General features: G+C 41.1%; 2 protein-coding genes across 2 annotated transcripts; one reads left to right on the forward strand and one right to left on the reverse strand.

Annotated features, from left to right (window-relative positions):
* Positions 1-116: 116 nt before the first annotated feature.
* Positions 117-7,919, reverse strand: lcat (lecithin-cholesterol acyltransferase). Its single transcript, XM_046393808.1, has 7 exons — positions 7,538-7,919; positions 4,694-4,850; positions 4,158-4,273; positions 3,832-3,927; positions 2,889-3,113; positions 2,455-2,650; positions 117-1,499 (listed from the first exon to the last, which is right to left on the reverse strand). Exons 1-7 carry the CDS (start codon positions 7,686-7,688, stop codon positions 1,118-1,120), a joined length of 1,323 nt encoding a protein of 440 aa, XP_046249764.1. The 5' UTR covers positions 7,689-7,919; the 3' UTR covers positions 117-1,117.
* Positions 7,920-10,201: 2,282 nt separating this feature from the next.
* uba2 (ubiquitin-like modifier activating enzyme 2) lies at positions 10,202-20,143 on the forward strand. Its single transcript, XM_046393812.1, has 17 exons — positions 10,202-10,462; positions 11,341-11,424; positions 11,543-11,613; positions 11,795-11,859; positions 11,948-12,048; positions 12,195-12,316; positions 12,493-12,560; positions 12,729-12,850; positions 13,292-13,391; positions 14,916-15,067; positions 15,288-15,381; positions 15,557-15,669; positions 17,279-17,434; positions 17,647-17,743; positions 18,917-19,022; positions 19,151-19,293; positions 19,527-20,143. The coding sequence occupies exons 1-17, from the start codon at positions 10,322-10,324 to the stop codon at positions 19,739-19,741; spliced, it is 1,950 nt and encodes a 649-aa protein (XP_046249768.1). The 5' UTR covers positions 10,202-10,321; the 3' UTR covers positions 19,742-20,143.
* The last annotated feature ends 37 nt before the right edge of the window (positions 20,144-20,180 follow it).

The raw sequence follows: 20,180 nt of genomic DNA on the forward strand, positions 1-20,180 counted from the left end.
GGCGGAGTTTGATGGACAGGGGCAAAATAAATCAAAGAGCCACCAGGTATATGAGGTGGGACACCAGGTTGCAGAATACTGGGATGCATTTATGGTTAGACATTTACAATCTGTGGTTAAGATTAAAATTGTTTTTTTATATGACTCAGATTCAAAGTTAAAACAACTATACAGGAAATATATTTACTTAACCATTTAGAGACACATCGAATCTAACTTATTATATGGCACTTCATCACGTTTCCTCCACAGAAAGGGCATCTCGGAGGGCACTTGGTCATGTTTTTTTGTTTTGTTTTGTTTTGTTCAAACATGTGGGCAACTGCCCCCTCTGCACCATTCTTGAGTCCACCATATAACACATTAACTTTTGTGATAGTAGGTGCTTTATTATAAGTCGAACCATACAAATACATTTCACATATTACATGTAAATATAAAAGATTCCTTTGATTTCACACACACATTATTGGTTTACTGTGCATGTAGATGGTACTAAGGGCCTGAGGATAAAGTGATCATATAATAATTTATATACCTAAAAATATATAAATCCACACAGAAATACTGGTGACATCATAACAAAATAGGCTGCTATTCATTATTCAGTCTTAACTACCCAATAAATGTGACAAGTATGTGTCATTGGGTGTGTGTGTGTGTATGTGCACAATGAATGACTGATGATCAATTCATCCTCAAAGTAAACCAAAACAGAAAAAAATCTCCACCAAAAAAATATGTATGCTTTCTAATCATTGTGGTGATAATTATGATAATCATTATTATTATTGTTGTCATTATTATTGTTAGTGTACCAATGTTACCACTCTAAGTTGCATTATAATCAACATAAAATATAAAGAAAGTAAAACAAAATACACAGCTTGGAAAGAGAAATGAACAAATCAGAGACAAACCCACACCGCCAGTACTGAGCCTTTGGTTTAGATCAAGGTTAGATTAGTTTGGACCTGCTGCACTTACTTTGGCTGGGAGGGGTGCTAATACATGCTAGAGCTATGTTTATGTGCTGTTTTGTTTTTATACTTGAACATACTAAAATATAAACTAGGTAAAAATCCAGTACTCCATGTGTTTCTGTTTTTTTAACATCTTAAATGTTCTTGTCTACTTCTTCAGTTTCATATCGGACATCAACCTCTCTGGGTGTGTCTGAATTGCCCTCCAGGACGTTCTGGATTTGGTTGAGCACCTTTTCATGGAACACCATGTCCAGGTGGGCCAGCCCTCGGTACTCTGTAATGTGGACAGGCTTCTTCTGCTGTCCAATCCAACGTTTGCAAAGACTCATGCTAAAGCTGTCCACTGTGTCGTCCCCATCGGCGTAAACAAAGTCCACTGGGTCCACGTTTGGAAAGTCCTCGTCGTAAATGTACGTTATCGGAGTTGGAAGCCCCACGCCATACATACACCACACCTCAACACCAGGTGGGTGTAGATCAATAGTGAGATTCTTGGTGTCCTCCCACATATACCTGGAATCAACAAGAGGATAGAGCAGGTTGTGAAATCGAGGGGAGCACAACAGTTATGATCAATATTTTCATATCAGCAATGGATCACATGACAACTTGTGAAAGAGTTCGTCTGAGGTGACGAACCCTCAAGGAACTATCAAGTGACTGCAGTTCCCCTCAGCTCTATAGAACTTTAAAGCAAACTTTTAAATGAGTTTCGAAAGAAAGGGGTCAAAATCAATGCAGCAGAGTTAAAACCTGCTCCTGTATTACCCACCATGCAATTCGGGTGTGTTATGCTACTGGCAGCTGATGCAGCCTTAAGCAGAGGTAGGGAGCAGGTTAGAGAGATCTGGTAAGCTCGCTTGTCTCTAACTCTATTCTGCCAGATTTTTTCATTTCATTTCAGTTTCTTAAGCCCCAAATTACATCAACTCAAGTAACACCACTTGAGCAAGTTTATCAGATTTTGCACAGCTTCCTCTGGAGCCACAAATGACTTCATAAAGTCCGAGTGTTGGAGTAGTCCTCCCAACGCTGGTAAACTGATGTAAAATTGGTGGGTTTGCCTCTCAAAGCTTGTTATATTCACTCTGGTTCACTCTCATCAAATCCTTGTTGCTCTTTGAATGAAAAAAGCTCAAAACTGGCATCACCAAATGGTGTCTAGCTGGTGAACATTTACCAGCTAAAGAGGAGAATATTACCCTTAGGACTTGTGGAAGAAAGAGTGGAAACGTTGGAGCAACACATAATGAAGAGACTGTCTAGTTATAAAGAAGTAATTTACATAATGGAGCAGGTTCTCATGTGTACTAAGAGGTAAAATTGATCTTAGATTACCACCCTCACTATGTAGTCATTGTTCTGTGGATCATAAAAATTTCCAAAGCATTGGAGTCAACTACATATTAAGCTCAGGTGGGTAAATGTTCCATCTAGACTGTGTAACAACATTAAAACTGTGAATTACCAGCCATCCTCAAAATTGATGTCTGTGAAGAAGCGCTGGTAGTCCTGGTTTGTGTAGTTAAAGGTAGGTGTGGAGATAAACACGTGGTCCTTTGGCCAGACTTTATCTGACGGCAGCATCCAGGGATTAGTTGTTGCCATCCTCTGTTCCTCACGGATCTTGATGTTGGAGATCATTGGGATGCCGTCATTTTCACCTGCAAGTCAATAATTTGGGAGGGATATAAATCACAGTTGTAAATATGACACACAAGACTGTACAGTCGTGCAGGACACATTTCATATTCAACCCATGTTTGGATCAAAGGTGAAATAATACTGTTGTTTCAATATTCCACATAGGTAACACTGCCCTGTGGAGTTGTTATTATGAGTGGGCCAGGTTCAAATCCCTTTATTAGCCTCTTCTGTTATACTGTATTCTATTCTCAGTACCTGATGCCATGACTCTAAGTGGTTTAACAGCACCCCCCCATGGAGCTCCCAGGGAAATGAAGCCCTTGATGTACTTGTCCTTCCAGGCCTGTGCCTGGTGGTTGAGGAAGTAGAGGACGTAGTGGCAGCCCATGCTGTGTCCCAGCAGGTAGACAGGCTGCTGGTACTGGTCGTACATCTCCTCAACCAGGTCCTGAAGCTTTGTGAAGTACTCTGCATTCTCATCTGTGATAGAAGGCATGACAGGAAGGTTGGAGACTGATGGCAGGAACACTGAAGAAGTGCACATTTCAGTCTGTGTCAGGAATGATCATTATCCTCCTCCTCATCATCATCATTAGTATAAATAATGACACACGGTTTGGCATGACTAAATTAGTGTTGTTCTAGCTGAAATCATTTCTTTTGGCCACATATGGTCAGAGGAGTCCCACAGCAAGCGGGCAAACCCACAGTCCTGACATATTACAACCTAATGAAACTGTTATCACATGGCTGACATGAAGCTTTGTAAAGATTTGGAGTTTTTGGAATCCTGAACACCTGAATGTCTCATACATTTTACAGCCCACAACGTTTTTCACTGCTCCAGCTGCAACATTCATCTGCTTTCTGTTAAATCTACTCTTCATTACCCTTCTAGCACCAAAAGAACAAACAACATTTGCAACCTTAACTATTGAACATAATGAAGCACTCAGCTGGTAAATATTATTTTCCCCAGTCAAAACAGAGTGAGAAAGAGAGTGAATAGTTATCAGATGGCCAGAAACACAACTGAATGTTAATATTACTCTGTGTTATATAATAAGAAATGATTGTACCCCTTTATATGCACTTTATAGGGGTGATGAGTAGTATGATGAGGAGTATGTCAGTATTGTGTTTACAGCTTGCTCTGTGACTGTTTATGTAACGGTGCATGTGTAGTCTTGCTACTTACTGGGTGCTAATCTCCAATCGTATGGCGCTCCTCTGACTGTCTCATTTCGAGTGTAGCCCATGTTAACCAAATGTTGCACCATAGTGTGGAAATAACCTGCAAAAAGAACAGCAGCACTCTGAATCAATACCAGATGTCAGGACCTGAAGCAGGATTTACTTAGCGCAAAGCTACCAATTTGAGACATGAAGAATAGGAATTAACAACAGACCTATACATTATTGCTTTCATGAGACATTTTGATATTTCTGTATTATTCAATTAAGAAATACATGTAAAGATTACATAATCCAAAAATTGTAAACCTCAAATCCACCAGTACCCACCAGCCAGTTTGTTCGAGTCAAGAAACTCGATGGGATATGTCTGCCCAAATCCTGGCACCCGCACCTGCACCCCTGGTGAGTTGGATGACCGCCGAGTCGTCCTGTTGTAAACAAGTCTGGGCCACGGACAAAGACATTCATGTCAGTCTAGCTGGTCAGACACAGTGTATATTGTGATTGTGATAATATCTGAAGAACAGCTGAAAAATTGTGTTTCCTCCAGTATAACTGTTTGGTGATGAATGTGGAAGATTAATCAGCAATAGAGTAACAAAATCCTAGCCCCTTCATAAATACAGTAATACTGAAATCTGTAAAGAGACGACCACCAGGAAGAGAGAATGTAAATGTGACTGTGCTCAGGAAACATTGTATAAATGTCCTCAACTTTTGACCAAATGTTTAGCAACATGTGCGTTCACCCACAAAAAGACAAAAATGTATTGCAATGGTATAGAGATAATATCATCATGAACTTGGAGGTGAAATGTAAGACAGAAAGAGGACAGATGACATTAAAGGTCAGTCGGCGTTACCTAATGTTATCAATCCAGCAGTCTACACCTATAGGCATGAACATGTTGAGGTCAATCCACAGGGGGAACCAGTGTTCAGTTTTCTTGTAGCACAGCCAGTGGACTAATGTTGGCTTGTCTATCTTAGCTTCCAGACGGTTCCCCAAGTTCCCTGGCACTGGACACACACACACACACACGCACACACACACGTGTCAATGAATCACATTGAAATGTAAGCATTGAAATGCTAATTATACTGTAGGTCATTGGTTCCCACATGGGGTCACAAGACGTTCAATGAAACAGGAGCAGTAAAAGGCATTGTTCCTCTACATAAATTTAAATCCATTCAAAACTTAAACATGAGATAAATAACATGAGAAAACAATTTGAATATCAACACTAAGTGTAGTCCCACAGTGTTTCATCCTCACCACAGGGTGGCGACTGTAACATACAAGCTGCAGGAAGCCTACACTGCATCACAATGACAACACCACAGCTGGATAGCCAGATAGCGTTGTTGTTAAACATACCGTACTATCACATTATATTTACTGTTTGTAAACTGTACACAGTGTTACCGACTTTTAATCTTGTTAGCATAAAGTTAGCTCACAGCTGAACCAGAGCTGAGAGGACCAGACATATCTCCTGTGGTCAAGTCGTATCAAAGGTTTGTCTTACTCAAGTGGCTTGAGTGGTGGGGAAGTGATGTGGTTGCAAAATATAAGATGTATAACAAACTGTAGTAATAGTAAAGAAGTGCAAGAAATATAACGATAATAAGTAACGACAAAAGGAAAGCCATATAACAAATTTATTTCACCAGCTCAAGCAGAAACACACAGTTAAGCTCAAGAGGAGCCAAAATTCCAACAAGGAGCACTCAGCAGCAATTGTGACTTCTAAACCCAAAAGAAATACAGAGAAATACTGTCATATCATTTTACGGTCATTTCACCCAATCCTATTTGTCATAATGTTACTTTGCCATTATAGACGAAGAAGCTGTACAGCTCACTGTCTGTCCTCGACTTAGAGTTCCCCTGCAGTAGACTGCGTGTATCCACATTTGGACAATGACCTTTTTGACGACAAACACTGAAGCATAAGTGGTGGGAGGAGAGAATGTCCTGCACAGTAATCTTCAAATAAATGACTAAATCTGATTCGTAATAAGGTCAATGAACAGAACACCCACAGTCTTGAATAACACATCTGTAATCAATACTATACTTTGCATATAGAAGTCAGGTGGGTTGCATGATAACTGCAAAGGAAGATCTGCAAATGAAAATAGCAAATTTGCCCCAAATCCCTTTTATAATGTCTTGTATATATGTAAAGAAGGTAGAGATGGATACACATGCTTTTACTAAATTCCATTACTAATTTTTTTTTCGTGTCAGACACTGATATTGAGTGAATTGAAATTATTAAGTAATTTGAAGACCAGAAACACTGGCATAACAATGTATATCAGTTGTCAGTACACTATGGCAACGTCTATCCATATTGGGGTTGCACTAACGATCATTTTCATTAACAATTAATTTGCTATTTTCTTGATCATTTAATTGTTAATCATTTAGTGTATGAAATGTCAAAAACGAATGATCTGTCAGTTACCAGAACAGCTGGTAAATGAATTTCTCTCAGTCAGCTAATCGATTAATCACCAAAGAGTCTACAACACACACCTGAATCAGATTAAGACCATTTATATCAGAATCAGAAAAACTTTATTGATCCCTGGGGGAAATTGGGTAAGATTATATGATTCTGGTGTAAAACTTAAAGGAACACTTGTCCATTCAGATACAGACAGAACACTTTATGCTGCTAAATTCAATTCAATTCAGTTCAGTTCAATTCAGTTTATTTATATAACGCCAATTCACAACAAAGGTTATCTCATGACACTTTCCAGTTGGAGCAGGTCTAACCAAACTCTTTAAAGAGGAGTTTGGCTGAAATGGACCTTTAAAGGTCCAGGACCAGAGAGCCCGGATCATTTTCAGGATATTTAAGACTGCTCTGAATCCTTAAATTTGCTCCTAGGTTAATCTAATACAAGGGAGACAGTTTCTCAGAAATAAAGACTTATTTTAAGCTTGGAAAGGGTGCTGACCAGTGGTGCCAGTAAAGAAAGAATTTTTATTCTTGCCTCATGTGGCTTGGCAGCTTTTCCTCTGTGTGGGCGGGTGATTTTTACAAAAAACTTGCTCATACCAATCAAGGTTTTTAGCATCCTCACATTAAGGTGCATACCGAGACCCTCCAACAGATTCTAAGACCAAAGCCGTGACCAAAGCTACATTTGAAAACCGATTTGCTGTCTTATTTTGAGAGGCCGGGGCCTGTAGTAACAACGATCTCTAATACTGCACAGAATAATATTTCGATAAAACAGTGAGGCCAGTGAGGAGCATGACCACTGCATCACGTTTTGGCCCTTTGAGTCTAAAATGCCTTAGTATGGCCTAGATAAGCAGGAGACAAACAGTACAATACAGGGTCAAATGTACAGAGTGCAGTGTCCAACCTCACTGATAGCTTAGACATCAATACACAGACAGACAGACGGTCAGTCAATCATAGATAGATATATAGATAGATAGATGGATAGACAGATTAACCTTGACACAGAGAAGAAAGCAGGACCCACTAAGACCCTTCTCATATTAGTTGGTGTTGTACTTTAGTGGAATAGGCTCCACATAGTATTTTGAGTTAAACTCGTACAAAATTACGGAGCTATTCAGGGCCACTGTGGCCCGGCTGGATTCAAGTCTTGACCCTTAAAGATAGAGTTCAGATTCTATATATAGATATAACCATAACACTCCTCACACTTACCGATAATGAGCGGCGGAGTGCTGTTACTTGGTGCTCTCGGTTTGGCGTTCGGCGGGAAGACGACGTTGACGATCCAGAAACCCGAGGAGTGATGAAGCCCCAGCAGAAACACTGTCAGCAGCACCGAGCAGACGTGTCCTGTGGACCCCATCTCTGATTTCACACAGCCGTGGTGCGGGACAGCGTTGTCTCGGTTTGTGCGCTCCTGCGGGCGGAGGTCAGACCACCAGTTCAAACAGCTATTAACTGGTTTTATTATGAAAAACTAGTCCCTATGGGCCCACTGTGACTGGAATGACTTCTCAGCATATTTAGCCTCTTCTAATCTCTGAGTTGAGACACCTGGGTTACAGTCATCGGCCCACGCGCGCACACTCACGCGAACACACAATTTAAGGCACGGGCAGGAGCGTAGACAAACAAAACGTGTACAGGTGACCCGCTGTCCTATTGATTCGTCCAAATCACAATTTATTTACACAACGGGATGTTAATGATTGACAACGAGCGCTGACAAGAACATCATTTTCAGACAGCAGGCTGCATTTTTCTTAAATTGATAGGCATGTAACTATTTACTATGATGATATTAAATGTTTTCTGTTCCCCCAGGCCTAGTGATTATTGACTTTAAATGAACAGCGCTGTGTTCATTAAAGTCGCTGTTATTAAACTTACGTTGTGTGGCTAAACAAGTTCACGATATGACGCCAACTTACTGCAAAGACAAAGCCTCCACTCCTCTCTTCGCAGAGTCCAGCGGTCTCTGGACTACCTTTTTTTTTCCCAGGATGGCAAAATTTTGACCCGCCCCACACTGCCTTTGATTGGTTAGTACTCTTTGTGTGTTCGGTGAGATTGGTTTGAGTTCGGGCTAGAATATCAGGGTAAGCTAATCAGAGGCAGGGTAGCGTGGCTCATACCTTCGCCATCTTATCAATAAATGTCGCCTCTGGACAGCGAGAGCACTCTGGTATCACTAATGGGACGTTTATTTTCCACATAAACTCAAGACATTTTGTGTGTAAAATGCCAATAATTAGTTCCAGTGGAAGAGGCTGTTATCACATAACCACATAAATGTAAAAACAAATTTGCATTTTGACGGTTTGTTTCACAGATTGCCAAAGTTTTTTTTTGTTTTTTTGTTTTTTGCTCTGCAGACCCAGAGTTAGCCAAGTGGAAAAAAGTAAGTTTTTATGCACTGACTACAACCACGAATTGTTGCCAAGGCTTTCATGCTCTGAATGAGGCGTTTAACTGGCAAGGTACTCCATACTGACACCGAATAGACCCCACTTTAGTAGGCTGTAGCCTAGTGGTGGCTTTTGTTCTCCTTTCTGTTTCAGAGTTTAACACAGTACCGAAAGGCGTCATGTTGTGACGTCGTCATATCTTGGTGTTGCCATGGATACTGAGCAGCAGCAGCTACAGGCTTCTGCAGCACAGCAGGTTCTCCTATCATAATCCGATCATTAGAACATAACTGGTTCCTCTCGTGGAGTCTTGTTTGTTTCATGAGTGACAGCAAATACGGTTCAAGTAAGCCTCATAAGAACATTTATTTTGTTTTGTTAGCCGAGTGTGACAACACGACATCCTGGTTATAATGCACTCTGTTGTTGTACTCCTCAGTGGTGTGCGTAGTCCCAGGATGTGAGGTTACCACAGAGCATTAACTTGTGGTGAACCGCATGTTTGGCCACACATCTCTCTCTGCTTGGAATTTCCTCCACACCAACAACATTCCCACATTATCATTTATATTATAGTGTGAATTTTTTTCTTAATAATATTTAGTCACATAATGGGCCTAATGGACACATGTAGATTCCTGCAGCGTGATAAAAAGCTTATAAATAGTAGATAGTATGAGTAAATATTTACAATAGTAATTTTCTTGGTAGCTAATAGCCATCGTAAAGTGATCTGTGTAGACCTACCAATGATGTCAGATATAGGCAGACCGCAGCAGACATTCATGCGAAGTGGAACTTCCTTTTGATATTTCTCAGGTTCACTTTGGTGAGGTATTATGTTTTTCATCCATCCATCCTATTCTCAGCAACACGATATCTCAGGAAAACTTTAAAATTTCTTCAATTTTAAGACAAATACTGTCTTGGACTGTCTCATCAAACATCCACCTTGATCCTGTTCTAGAACTCTGCACTCATCATACCACCACCTTTACACCACCTTAACAGTCTTTACACAAAACTGCCTTCAAGGTATGAATTATTTTAAGTAACCGGGACATGATTTGAGAAAAAAGAAGAGTCGGAAGAAGTACTGAAAAAGACCATCAAAGTATACTTTTAGTCCTAAAAGTAGAAGTACACATTATGTAGAATGGCAAATTTTGGAATATCATATCATTGGATTATTACTGATGCCTTAATGTGTCATCATCTTTAATATTGAAACTGGTAAAGGTGGTGTAATTTGAACGTGAATTTCCCTCTGGGGTCAATAACATTTTATCTTAATCATAATATTGCGCCTTAATTTATTTGTAGATTATATTTTGTAGACAACTAAGTGGCCTAATTAAAAGTACATAATAGGTGGGACGCCATCAAAGTTCAAACGTTAGGTGAAGCAATAACAAACCGCCCATAAGAGGGCGCTGTGACAACGATATGGTCAACAGGCGTCTCAGTATTTTACAGAAGAAGTTACGTAACCCGGAAGTACGCGGGACTTCGGTTCTGCAAAAAAGGAAAAAGCTAGCCGTTAGCCTCCCGGTGCTGCAGGGTCTGGTTCTGTCTCTTAGCGATCAACATGGTCCAGTTGGTGGGTTCGCTTCGAAAAGAGCTGGCTGACTCCCTTTCCACTTGCAGGGTGCTGGTGGTGGGAGCGGGAGGGATCGGCTGCGAGCTGCTGAAGAACCTCGTCCTTACCGGCTTCAAAAACATCGAAGTGGTCCGTCACACTTGCATTTGTTTGTGTGTGTCTGTTAGCTAGCTAGCTATCATGCTAGGTCTTTGTGCTTCACATACTGCGCCTGGAGGTGTGCGGGATCAGGCTAATTCCTGAGACGTGGCATTCAAAGAAGTAAAACATATGAGTGCTTGTGGTTGTTTCTCGATACCCATAGTGCATACTCAAAGAAACAGACTCGGACACGAAATAAATTATTAAAAATATGAGCTCTGCGGCAACAATGTAGCTCGAGAATTTGGCGCCATTTACCTTGCTAAGTTAGCCAGACAACTTCTTTGTAACATGACGGCTAGCTAGCCGGTCGGCTGGGTAAATGCCTGCACAAACATCATTGGACACGCCATTGTTTAGCCGGTTGTGTTGTGTTATGCTGCAGATCTGAAATATGGGTTTTTATAGCACTTGTTATTAGTTGTGGATATGTTTGTCCTATAAGCCATCTGGTGTTTGGAGCCGAGCGTTGGTGACTTTAATTGGATACCAAACAAGGGTTCAGGGACCTCTAGAGGTCCTTGAAGGCTGCTTGTGACCTAAGTAAAAGATTAATATTCACCATTATTCCCTTCATTATATTATCTAGGAGTATCTTTTTTTCTTGAGAGAGCTGAAATCAAGAAACATTGTTAGTAAAACAACTAGCAAAGCTGCAAGAAAAGAACAGCGCATCAAAGGCAAGGCAACCGACGGACAACAAATCAAATTGATAGAAAGTGGTTTTGTTCCTATTTGTCGTCATATAATTAATTAAAATTACCACGTCAAAAAGTTGACATTGTATTTGTGCCAGGTTGGTTCGAGTTTGTTGTCATATAGCACACTTTACATGTGTACACGACTGAGTTTCTTGATTTTGGCAGATTGACTTGGACACAATTGATGTGAGCAACCTGAACCGTCAGTTCCTCTTCCAGAAGAAGCATGTCGGCAAGTCTAAAGCACAGGTATGGAAACAACAGCAGATTACCCTTTGCCACTTGTGGCTGTAGGCTTGTTGTTAAATTGTACTACTGTTTGTACATTTTTGACTCAGTCAGGCGATTTGTCCTTGTGGTTTTGCAGGTGGCCAAAGAGAGCGTCTTGCAGTTTTGTCCTACTGCAAATATCACTGCCTACCATGACAGCATCATGAAGTGAGTTCCTTTCTGTGTTTTGTTCCGTTTACTCAATCAATACATCAAAGAGTTTAATCAGACTTGGATACCAGTTTTGTCAGTAAGGTAAGGTGACAGTAAGGAAAATATCTGCAATATGCTTTGTTGATGGCTGTCCACTTTTGATTTGGAACTGACTGTGTCCCTCTTCTTTAATCAGCCCTGACTACAATGTGGAGTTCTTCAGAAAGTTTGTGCTGGTAATGAACGCTCTGGATAACAGAGGTATTTAACATGACCATACTACTCAAAACATTTGCTGTTACAATACATTCAGATGATAAACAAACTAAAACACTTCCCGTCTCCTTAGCGGCCCGTAACCATGTGAACAGGATGTGCTTGGCAGCAGACATTCCTCTGATAGAGAGCGGCACAGCAGGATACCTCGGACAAGTCACAGTAATCAAGAAGGTAGGACATGCACATCTTCGTTACGTTACTTGTTAGAAAATCTGTTGCATAGATTTCCTATCCAGTAAAAGGTTGAAAGACAGGAATTATCTCACCATGTTTCTGTATCTGTCACAATCTTTTTCCTCCCTGTCTTTGTTTCCTAGGGCATGACGGAGTGCTATGAGTGCCAACCTAAGCCCACCCAGAAGACATTTCCAGGATGCACCATAAGAAACACGCCGTCTGAACCCATTCACTGCATCGTGTGGGCCAAGTATCTCTTCAAGTAAGGCTCATTCTAAACCCAGCTTAGCACTAACATCGTTCATGTGGACTACAGTTCACAGTTAAACCCTCACCAGGCTGATCGTGCACATGTTTAAGAATAATCAACAGGAATGTAGAATACATGTGATTATGTTTCAAAGGTGCTAAACCAGTCGTCTTGTCTTGACACTACAGTCAGCTGTTTGGAGAAGAGGATGCAGATCAAGAAGTGTCACCCGACACAGCGGACCCAGAGGCTGAATGTGAGTGACGCTGTGCTGTTGCTTTTCTTTGGCTCTTCTGTTCACTCATTTTGTGACAGCAGTTAATGGCTAGCTTGCTGGTTCACACAACAGAATGGTTAGTGATACTGTTAGAAACACACAAGCGTCCTACACAGTGAAACGTGAGTGAGTGTTCTCTGTAAACAGGGAATCCCGAAGAGACGGCAGCTCGCGCCACGGCCTCAGAAAAGGACGGGGACATCAAGAGAGTCTCCACCAAGGAGTGGGCCCGTTCCACAGGATACGACTCTGTCAAACTCTTCAACAAGGTACCAGTCAGAAAAATTCAGATGCAGACTTTGTGACATGCTACAAAGTATGTATGGGATACACAGACTTTCTGTTCACCTAACTAATGTACATAGAATGTTGATGTGATGCTCAAGCAGGAGATTCAGGCAACTAAAAACACAAAACATAAATGGGATTAGTTATTTAGAGAGTGAAAATCTCTTGTTTCTTGTTTTACTCTGATTCATGGCAGTAACCTGCAGGCAGAAATGAGACCTGACAGTGATTTGTTGATGTTGTGTTGGGGGAAAAACATGTTTTATTTTTTTTCTTCAAAGTGTGCTTTACTTTTCTAATAATGCTTTGTTCAAAACTGAACACACAACCGTTGGGAGTGTTTTAATCATGCACTGTGTGAGTGTATATATTCAGCACAGACATACATTAACAAGTTTGCTTCTGATTGGCTCTTGTTCCAGCTTTTCAAAGATGACATCATGTACCTGCTTACCATGGACAAGCTGTGGAAGAAGAGGAAAGCTCCTACTCCTCTGGACTGGCACCAGCTGGAGAACAGTGGTATGTTTGAATGTTTGTGTCACAGAAAGCTTTTGGTGAAATGAATTTGGTGGCTTGTTTGCTCTTTGTTTGTCCCGCCTCATCACTTTCCTCATCTTTGACAAAACTAGCCTCCAGCATCTGTCATTGTAATGATGAGTGATAAAAACAAATCATGGCAGCAAGACAAGAAGTTTAGAATTGTATTGCAGCAGTATGTGTGACAGCTTTACTTAACAGTCATCGAAAATGTCTCTTCTGTCAGAAAGGAAGTGAGCATCTATCCAGAAAACCAAACTTCCAGTGTAGCTTCAGGCTGAGAGGAAGATCTAAGTTTATGTCCTAACAAAAGTTAGAACCAAGTGTGTAACACAGTAAAAAGCTGTTGTGAAAACACTGAGTAAAGGAAAGTTGGATCATCAGGAATCCAACTCCATGAATTTAAATCAATTCATAACGCAAGTTAGTAATTTTGAGCAACTCTTGCAAACAGTCAAGTGTAAGTCTGATTGTCACTGAAGTGCTTTGACACATTTTGAGTTTAATCTCCAGAGTAAGAAATAACTGCGTAACTGGTACAGTAGCAGGTCTTAGAGCAGCTGTTTTCAGGTGGTTGCCATGGTGTGCTGCACTCTAACACTGCATGGATTTACTCATGTTTTTATTCTGCTGCTGTTGGAAACATAACTAGTAGTTAAGCTAACTGGTGTGACTGACTGAAATATTCACAACTTTAACCAATTAGTGTGTGGAAGTATGCATGGTTTTCTTTTTTTTTGTCTTTTTAAAAACCCACAGTGACTGTGCACACATTTTCCACATACTTTGCATAACATTTGAGCATTTATCACATGTGCCTAGTGGAAAAAAAATAGAATTGCTTAAATTGTCACATGATGAGTTACTTCAAAAACCAGTTTGGTTCAGCTGTCATCTTTAGCTGTTCGGTGATAATGTGTTTCTACTGCTGTGCCGCACCACACTCTTGTGGTCCTGTTTGGTAGCAGGGTTGACCAAAGATGACGAATATTGGTCTTCTTTGTCAGATTCTCTCTCTCTGTTCAGCTCTCTGTACTTTTGTGGTTTCTCTGTGGTTTGGAGTTTAGTTTTACCCCTCCATTCCCATTTGTACTTTCAGATATCCACCTTATTTTACACAGTTTTCTGATTGCTTGGAGTTGTATTTGGAACTATTTTAAATTAAGTCTGATTCAAACCAAACCTTTCTACTTCACATTAAAAGCTTTATACTTTCTACTGGTAAACTGTTTTGCTGTGAAGAAGTTATAGGAACCCAGTTAGCAGAGCTTCATTAGCTTCAGTAAAAAACAGATTAACCAGATATGGACATATTCTGCCCTTTTTGGTCAGCAAAACAGTTTAACAGTATCTCAGGGAGGAAGAGTACAAAGGGCTGCAGTACACTGAGAAGGGCTGCCTCCCCTAATATGGAAAATATCATCACATGCATGTAAACATAGCCATAGTGGGCCTGTATGCCAGCTATCTCAGGTGTTTATTTGACTGTCTTTATGTGTGTTGCAGCATGTCCTCAGGGGGATTCTCCAGTTTCTGGTTTGAAGGATCAGCAGGTTCTGGGTGTATGGGGTCACTGCCAGCTGTTCCAGCACAGCGTGGAGACTCTTCGCTCACAGCTGCAGGAAAAGGGAGAAGGAGCAGAGCTAGTGTGGGATAAGGTAACGCTCAAACACAACCAGCTGGAAGCAAGGTCTGCACACTTGTTGTATACATGTATGGATGAATAAACTATCCGTGCAGAAAGATAAGACGCTCGGTCCAAATTTGTTGTCATTTCAGGATTCTGGCTCTAGACATGGCCATAGTGTAGTGTTTGTGACACACAGATACATGTATGTTGTATTTAATGGCTCACGTGTACCTTCCTCTTGTTGTCAGGATGACCCTCCAGCCATGGACTTTGTTACTGCAGCAGCCAACTTACGTATGCACATCTTTAGCATGAACATGAAGAGTCGCTTTGACGTAAAGTGTAAGTTGTTCACACTGGAAACTAACTATCATTTGCTGTGTTTTATTTAGTAAACATAGTGTACAGGATCTAAATTAGTTTAGGATATCTTCTGCAGCAGTAGTGGACACCCACATTGAGGTAAATTTCCCTGTTTATTTATTTATTTATTTTTTTGTTTGTTTGTTTGTTTCAGCCATGGCAGGTAACATCATCCCAGCTATTGCTACAACCAACGCTGTCATCGCTGGACTCATCGTGCTGGAGGCGTTGAAGATCCTCTCTGGCCAACTGGAATCCTGTCGTACGGTTAGTTCAAAGTACCAAGGGTCCATGATTGTATTAGATGGCTGCATGGTGCCACAAACACACTCTTCTCACTGGGAGCAACTGGGGAAAAAAATGCCGGTGCTCATTAAAAAAAAAAAAAATATATATATATATATATATATATATATATATATAAATATGTGTGTTCACATATGTACAAAGGATGGTTTGGTTCAGAACCTTTATTAAGACCCCTGATTTCTGTCTGGCCTCAGATACATTTTTGAATACATTTTTGCACAGAAGTTGGGCTGTGGATTTTGTTCCCCATTACTTACATTAAACGGGAGAACAGGAGGAGGAATTGCATCAGTGTTCACACAGGCACCTGACCATTGTTTCAAGACAGACTTAGAAAACTGTGAAGCCATCCCTAAGATGTCATTCAGATTGCACTTTTTATATGAACTTAGAACTCTTGTGTCAGCATTAACACTGATATGTACTGTCCATATGACTGTGGTATCTGTCCACCAGCAGAAACTGTAAGAAGCCATCTGTAATAATAATAATGGTAATAACAGTAGCTGCCATGTTGTTTGCTGACACAGAGTGCACCCACACTAGTTCTGATTTGTGTAACGGTAATGAAACATTTTAAACTTTTTGACCATTCTTAGGATACATTGGTTATAAACCAAGCATCAAGAGTTCAAGATCAAAATAGTTTTGTGTCACACACACAATCATACACAGTACGAGTGGGGCAGTCGTGGATCAGCGGTTAGGGTGTCGGACCCGTAACCGGTGGATCGCTGGTTCGATTCCCCGTCCCGGTGTCCATGGCTGAGGTACCCTTGAGCAAGGTACCTAACCCCCACTGCTCCCCGGGCGCTGCACGCGGTCGCCCACTGCCCCGGGTTTGCTGTGTGTGTGTGCACGTCACTTGGGTGGGTTAAATGCAGAGAACAAATTTCGTTGGAGTGAGTTCCCTCCAATGACAAAATATGTCACTTTAACTTAACTTTAACTTAACTTTAACTTTACAATGTGCAGTGAAATTCTCTTTGTCCCTGCTACCAAAAATAGGTAAGATGAATAAATTAAATTATTAAATATAATAAAATAGAAAAACAAAAATAAGAATGTACAGTATTTACATCTAGTGTAGGTGGGAGTGGGTTTGTCCAGATTAATGCTCACTGTTGAGCAGACAGATGAGCTGGGGGAAGAAGCTTTTCCTCATCCTCTCAGTGTTGGTTCTCAGGCAGCAGAATCAACGGCCTGATGGCTGCAGGGAGAGGAGTGAGTGTCCGGGTTGATGGGGCAGCCTGAGGATCTTCTCAACTCTCGACCTGCATCATTTGGTTGGTCTACCAAATGATGTAGAGTTGTTCTGGTAGTCCGCTCAACTGAGCGGCCTACCCTCCTAAGGGCCAAAATGTCCTGCTTTGTGCAACCGCCCATCCATGTGGTGATGCTCCCACTCAAGATGCTCTCAATGGTGCAGGTGTAAAAGTTCCTGAGCACCATTGAGAGCATCTGAATTTGGTTTCTTCATATTATTTCTGAGATGTTTTGACCCAGAAGTGTGTCACCTGAACAACAGTGCCCAGAGTAAAATCCTTTTGTCTTCTTTGTTCTCCAGATCTTCCTGAACAAATGTCCCAACCTCAGGAAGAAGCTGCTGGTCCCGTGTATCTTGGACCCACCCAGCGCCAACTGCTATGTCTGTGTCAGCAAACCTGAAGTCACAGTCAAAGTCAACGTCCACAAAACTACTGTCCTCTCTGTGCAGGACAAGGTGATGTGATGAGCTTTGTTTCTGCACGTACAGCAACCCGCGACAGTGGTTCATTCACTATATGACTTTAACACCTGTTGGAGTTGCTTAAAATATTAAAACTGTCCTGATAGGATACTGCAGCTTCAGTTCACACAGCATCTTTTTTAGCTCCCACACTGCACATTTGTTCAGTCAGGAAACAGTTTTTGTATGTTATTTTTTTTTAACAGATCCTGAAGGAGAGATTTGGCATGGTGGCTCCAGATGTTCAGATAGAGGATGGAAAAGGGACCATCCTCATCTCCTCAGAAGAAGGAGAAACGGAAGGTAAAGAAGGGGGAAAAGACAGTAATGTATCACAGTGTAAAAAGTTGAGGGGCTGTGCAAGACTGGTAAAGAGAATGTTAGGGATGGGAGTAATCCAAAAAGTAGTGACTGATCTGTGGTGGAGTGAGAATGAAAAGTGAAGTGTGGTGATTCTTTATCTGGACAGAAGAGGTCGCTGTGGAAGCATCTGTCTGTTAGTCATCAGATGAAACACTCACTGGCCAGACAGGAGGAGATTAAAAGAGCACTTTAGTGTCTCTGTTGACACAGTTGGTGAGAGTGAGCTGTGCCTCCTGGTTTGTCAATGTTTGTGATTACAGAATTGGAGACGAGCAGTTTTGGTTTGGAACATTTTGTCACAGCATTTAGAGGACAGGTGAGATAAATACACAACAGGGAGAGTTGTTTATGGACCTCAGGTGATATTTTGAGTGAAGCAATGGGAAAATAGTATATAATTAGAATTAGGGCTAGAGTTAACTTTGTTAAATCAAAAAGTAAAGAAATATATATAAAGAAATAAAAAAAATGTATGAATATTTTGTAAATCAAACTTTCATCACAATATGATATTATATGATGACTGGTGTTTTACAGTGTACAGATTATTTTGAGGGCCATTGGACTATTTCTTATCAAATAGCATCAACAGTTGCATCTTTTTTTCTTGCTCACCACTGGTTTAAGTCACTATAGCAATATCAGCTGCTCCATTTCAAAAGGGACAAATTAGTGAGATGCCTGGCCGGGTTCGTCTGGTTTCTGAATAGTTTATCCCGTAACAGCCTCGTTTGGCGTGCGCTTTGTCGGTTGACCCTTTTCTGAAATCTAAAACTTTTCTGTCCTGCTGATTTATTCCCAAGAGGGAGGTAAATGTCCTCATCTCTTTTTTTTGCCTGCTTGCCATTACCTGCCTGGTGCTCGCAAGACATTCCATGAGAATTTCAAAATAAAAGCGTATCTTAAAGATGATGGTATGGATTCTCATTTTCACTTTGCCTACCCGATCACTGAATCGATGTATCGATCCAGATTGATTGTTACACTCCTGATTTATTGTGATTTACATTTGGGGAGTATATAGTAAGGAAATGATCATCCATAATTGCTCTGTCCTCACGTGTAGTTCTGTAAACACAATATGTAACTCCAATCCTATCTGTCCCTCCACAGCCAACAACAGCAAATTTCTTTCTGATTTTGGGATCCGTAACGGCAGCCGTCTCCAAGCTGATGACTTCCTCCAAGACTACACACTCCTCGTTAATGTCCTGCACACGTATGTAGCTCTGTGCACATAAATGTATGAATGAAATACACAGTTGAATGTGTCTTGTTTAATTTCTTGTAGGTTGTGACTCAGGTGAACAAGTGTATGTGTGTGTGTGTGTGTGTATTCATTGGCAGCGAGGAGCTTGAACGGGATGTGGAGTTTGAGGTAGTAGGTGAGGCCCCAGACAAACCTCCGCCCCCTCAGTCAAACCAGGAAGAGGTTAACAGCATAACCAACGGCAACAAGGACTCCGCCCAGCCGTCCACCTCTTCTAAAGGTCAGTAGGACAGAACTTTTTTTTGCTCACATCATTTTTTACATCTTTGTCAACCCACCTTGAAGTCAGTCTTTGATGTGAACTGACCTTTAGCATATTATAAAACATTGTAAATTCTTTAATTGCATTCAGTTTGGTTGTTTTGGGATGGGGGGGGGGGGTATTCGTGGAAGCAAATTAGTGCTAGTACTTACTTTTCTTTTGTCTTCTTTTGTTTCTGTGAACCCCACCAGCTCCAGCAGAAGACGATGACATCATGATTGTTGACTCTGACGAGGACGAAGGGGCGTCGTCGAGCTCTGCAGCAGCAGGCGCCGGCGGCATCAAGAGGAAGCACTCGGATGCAGAAACTGGCGAGGCCTCCACCAAGCGCCCACGGACGGACCAATCAAGTGCCACAGCTGGCCCCACCGACAATGACGATGATGACATCATCGCTCTGGACTAACCCGTCCTCCCTGGTCTCCTGAAGGACTGAGAACTCTTTAAACGTTTGTCATTTTGACTCAAGACTGACAGTAGGCTTAAATAAAACACCTCTTTTATGGAGAACAGTTTACTGCCCTGGTTCATCTGTCGTCACTTCCTCCTCCCGAACTGTGTGTTTGTGCTTTCATACTCCCTCTGCTCTCTGACATGATGCTGTAAATAGATTCTGCATTTTAAGAAGTTTTGAGAAATACATAAATACAGCTGCTTTTGTTATTTTTATTCATTTCCGACCCCTATAAAATGCTTCTCTTGATGGTTTAAAAAAAAAAAGTGCTTTTGTATTTTTTATAAACGTACTGTATTTCTCATGCTACACAAGTCAGGGTGTTTTTGTGCTTTGTGGTCAGGTTACAAAAGATTTAAAAAAAAAAAACAAAACAAAACACCAAAACATT

Source organism: Scatophagus argus, chromosome 7 (genome assembly GCF_020382885.2).
Source record: "Scatophagus argus isolate fScaArg1 chromosome 7, fScaArg1.pri, whole genome shotgun sequence".
NCBI classification, from domain to species: Eukaryota; Metazoa; Chordata; class Actinopteri; family Scatophagidae; genus Scatophagus; species Scatophagus argus.

Coding starts and splice junctions, on each gene's coding strand:
- lcat (XM_046393808.1), bottom strand. CDS start 7,688: ATGGGGTCCACAGGACACGTCTGCTCGGTGCTGCTGACAGTGTTTCTG. Junction 2,651..2,888: donor ACTTAGAGTCATGGCATCAG/GTACTGAGAATA, acceptor ATTGACTTGCAG/GTGAAAATGACGGCATCCCA. Junction 1,500..2,454: donor ATCAATTTTGAGGATGGCTG/GTAATTCACAGT, acceptor TGTTGATTCCAG/GTATATGTGGGAGGACACCA.
- uba2 (XM_046393812.1), top strand. CDS start 10,322: ATGGTCCAGTTGGTGGGTTCGCTTCGAAAAGAGCTGGCTGACTCCCTT. Junction 11,425..11,542: donor TCGGCAAGTCTAAAGCACAG/GTATGGAAACAA, acceptor GTGGTTTTGCAG/GTGGCCAAAGAGAGCGTCTT. Junction 17,744..18,916: donor AGAAGAAGGAGAAACGGAAG/GTAAAGAAGGGG, acceptor GTCCCTCCACAG/CCAACAACAGCAAATTTCTT.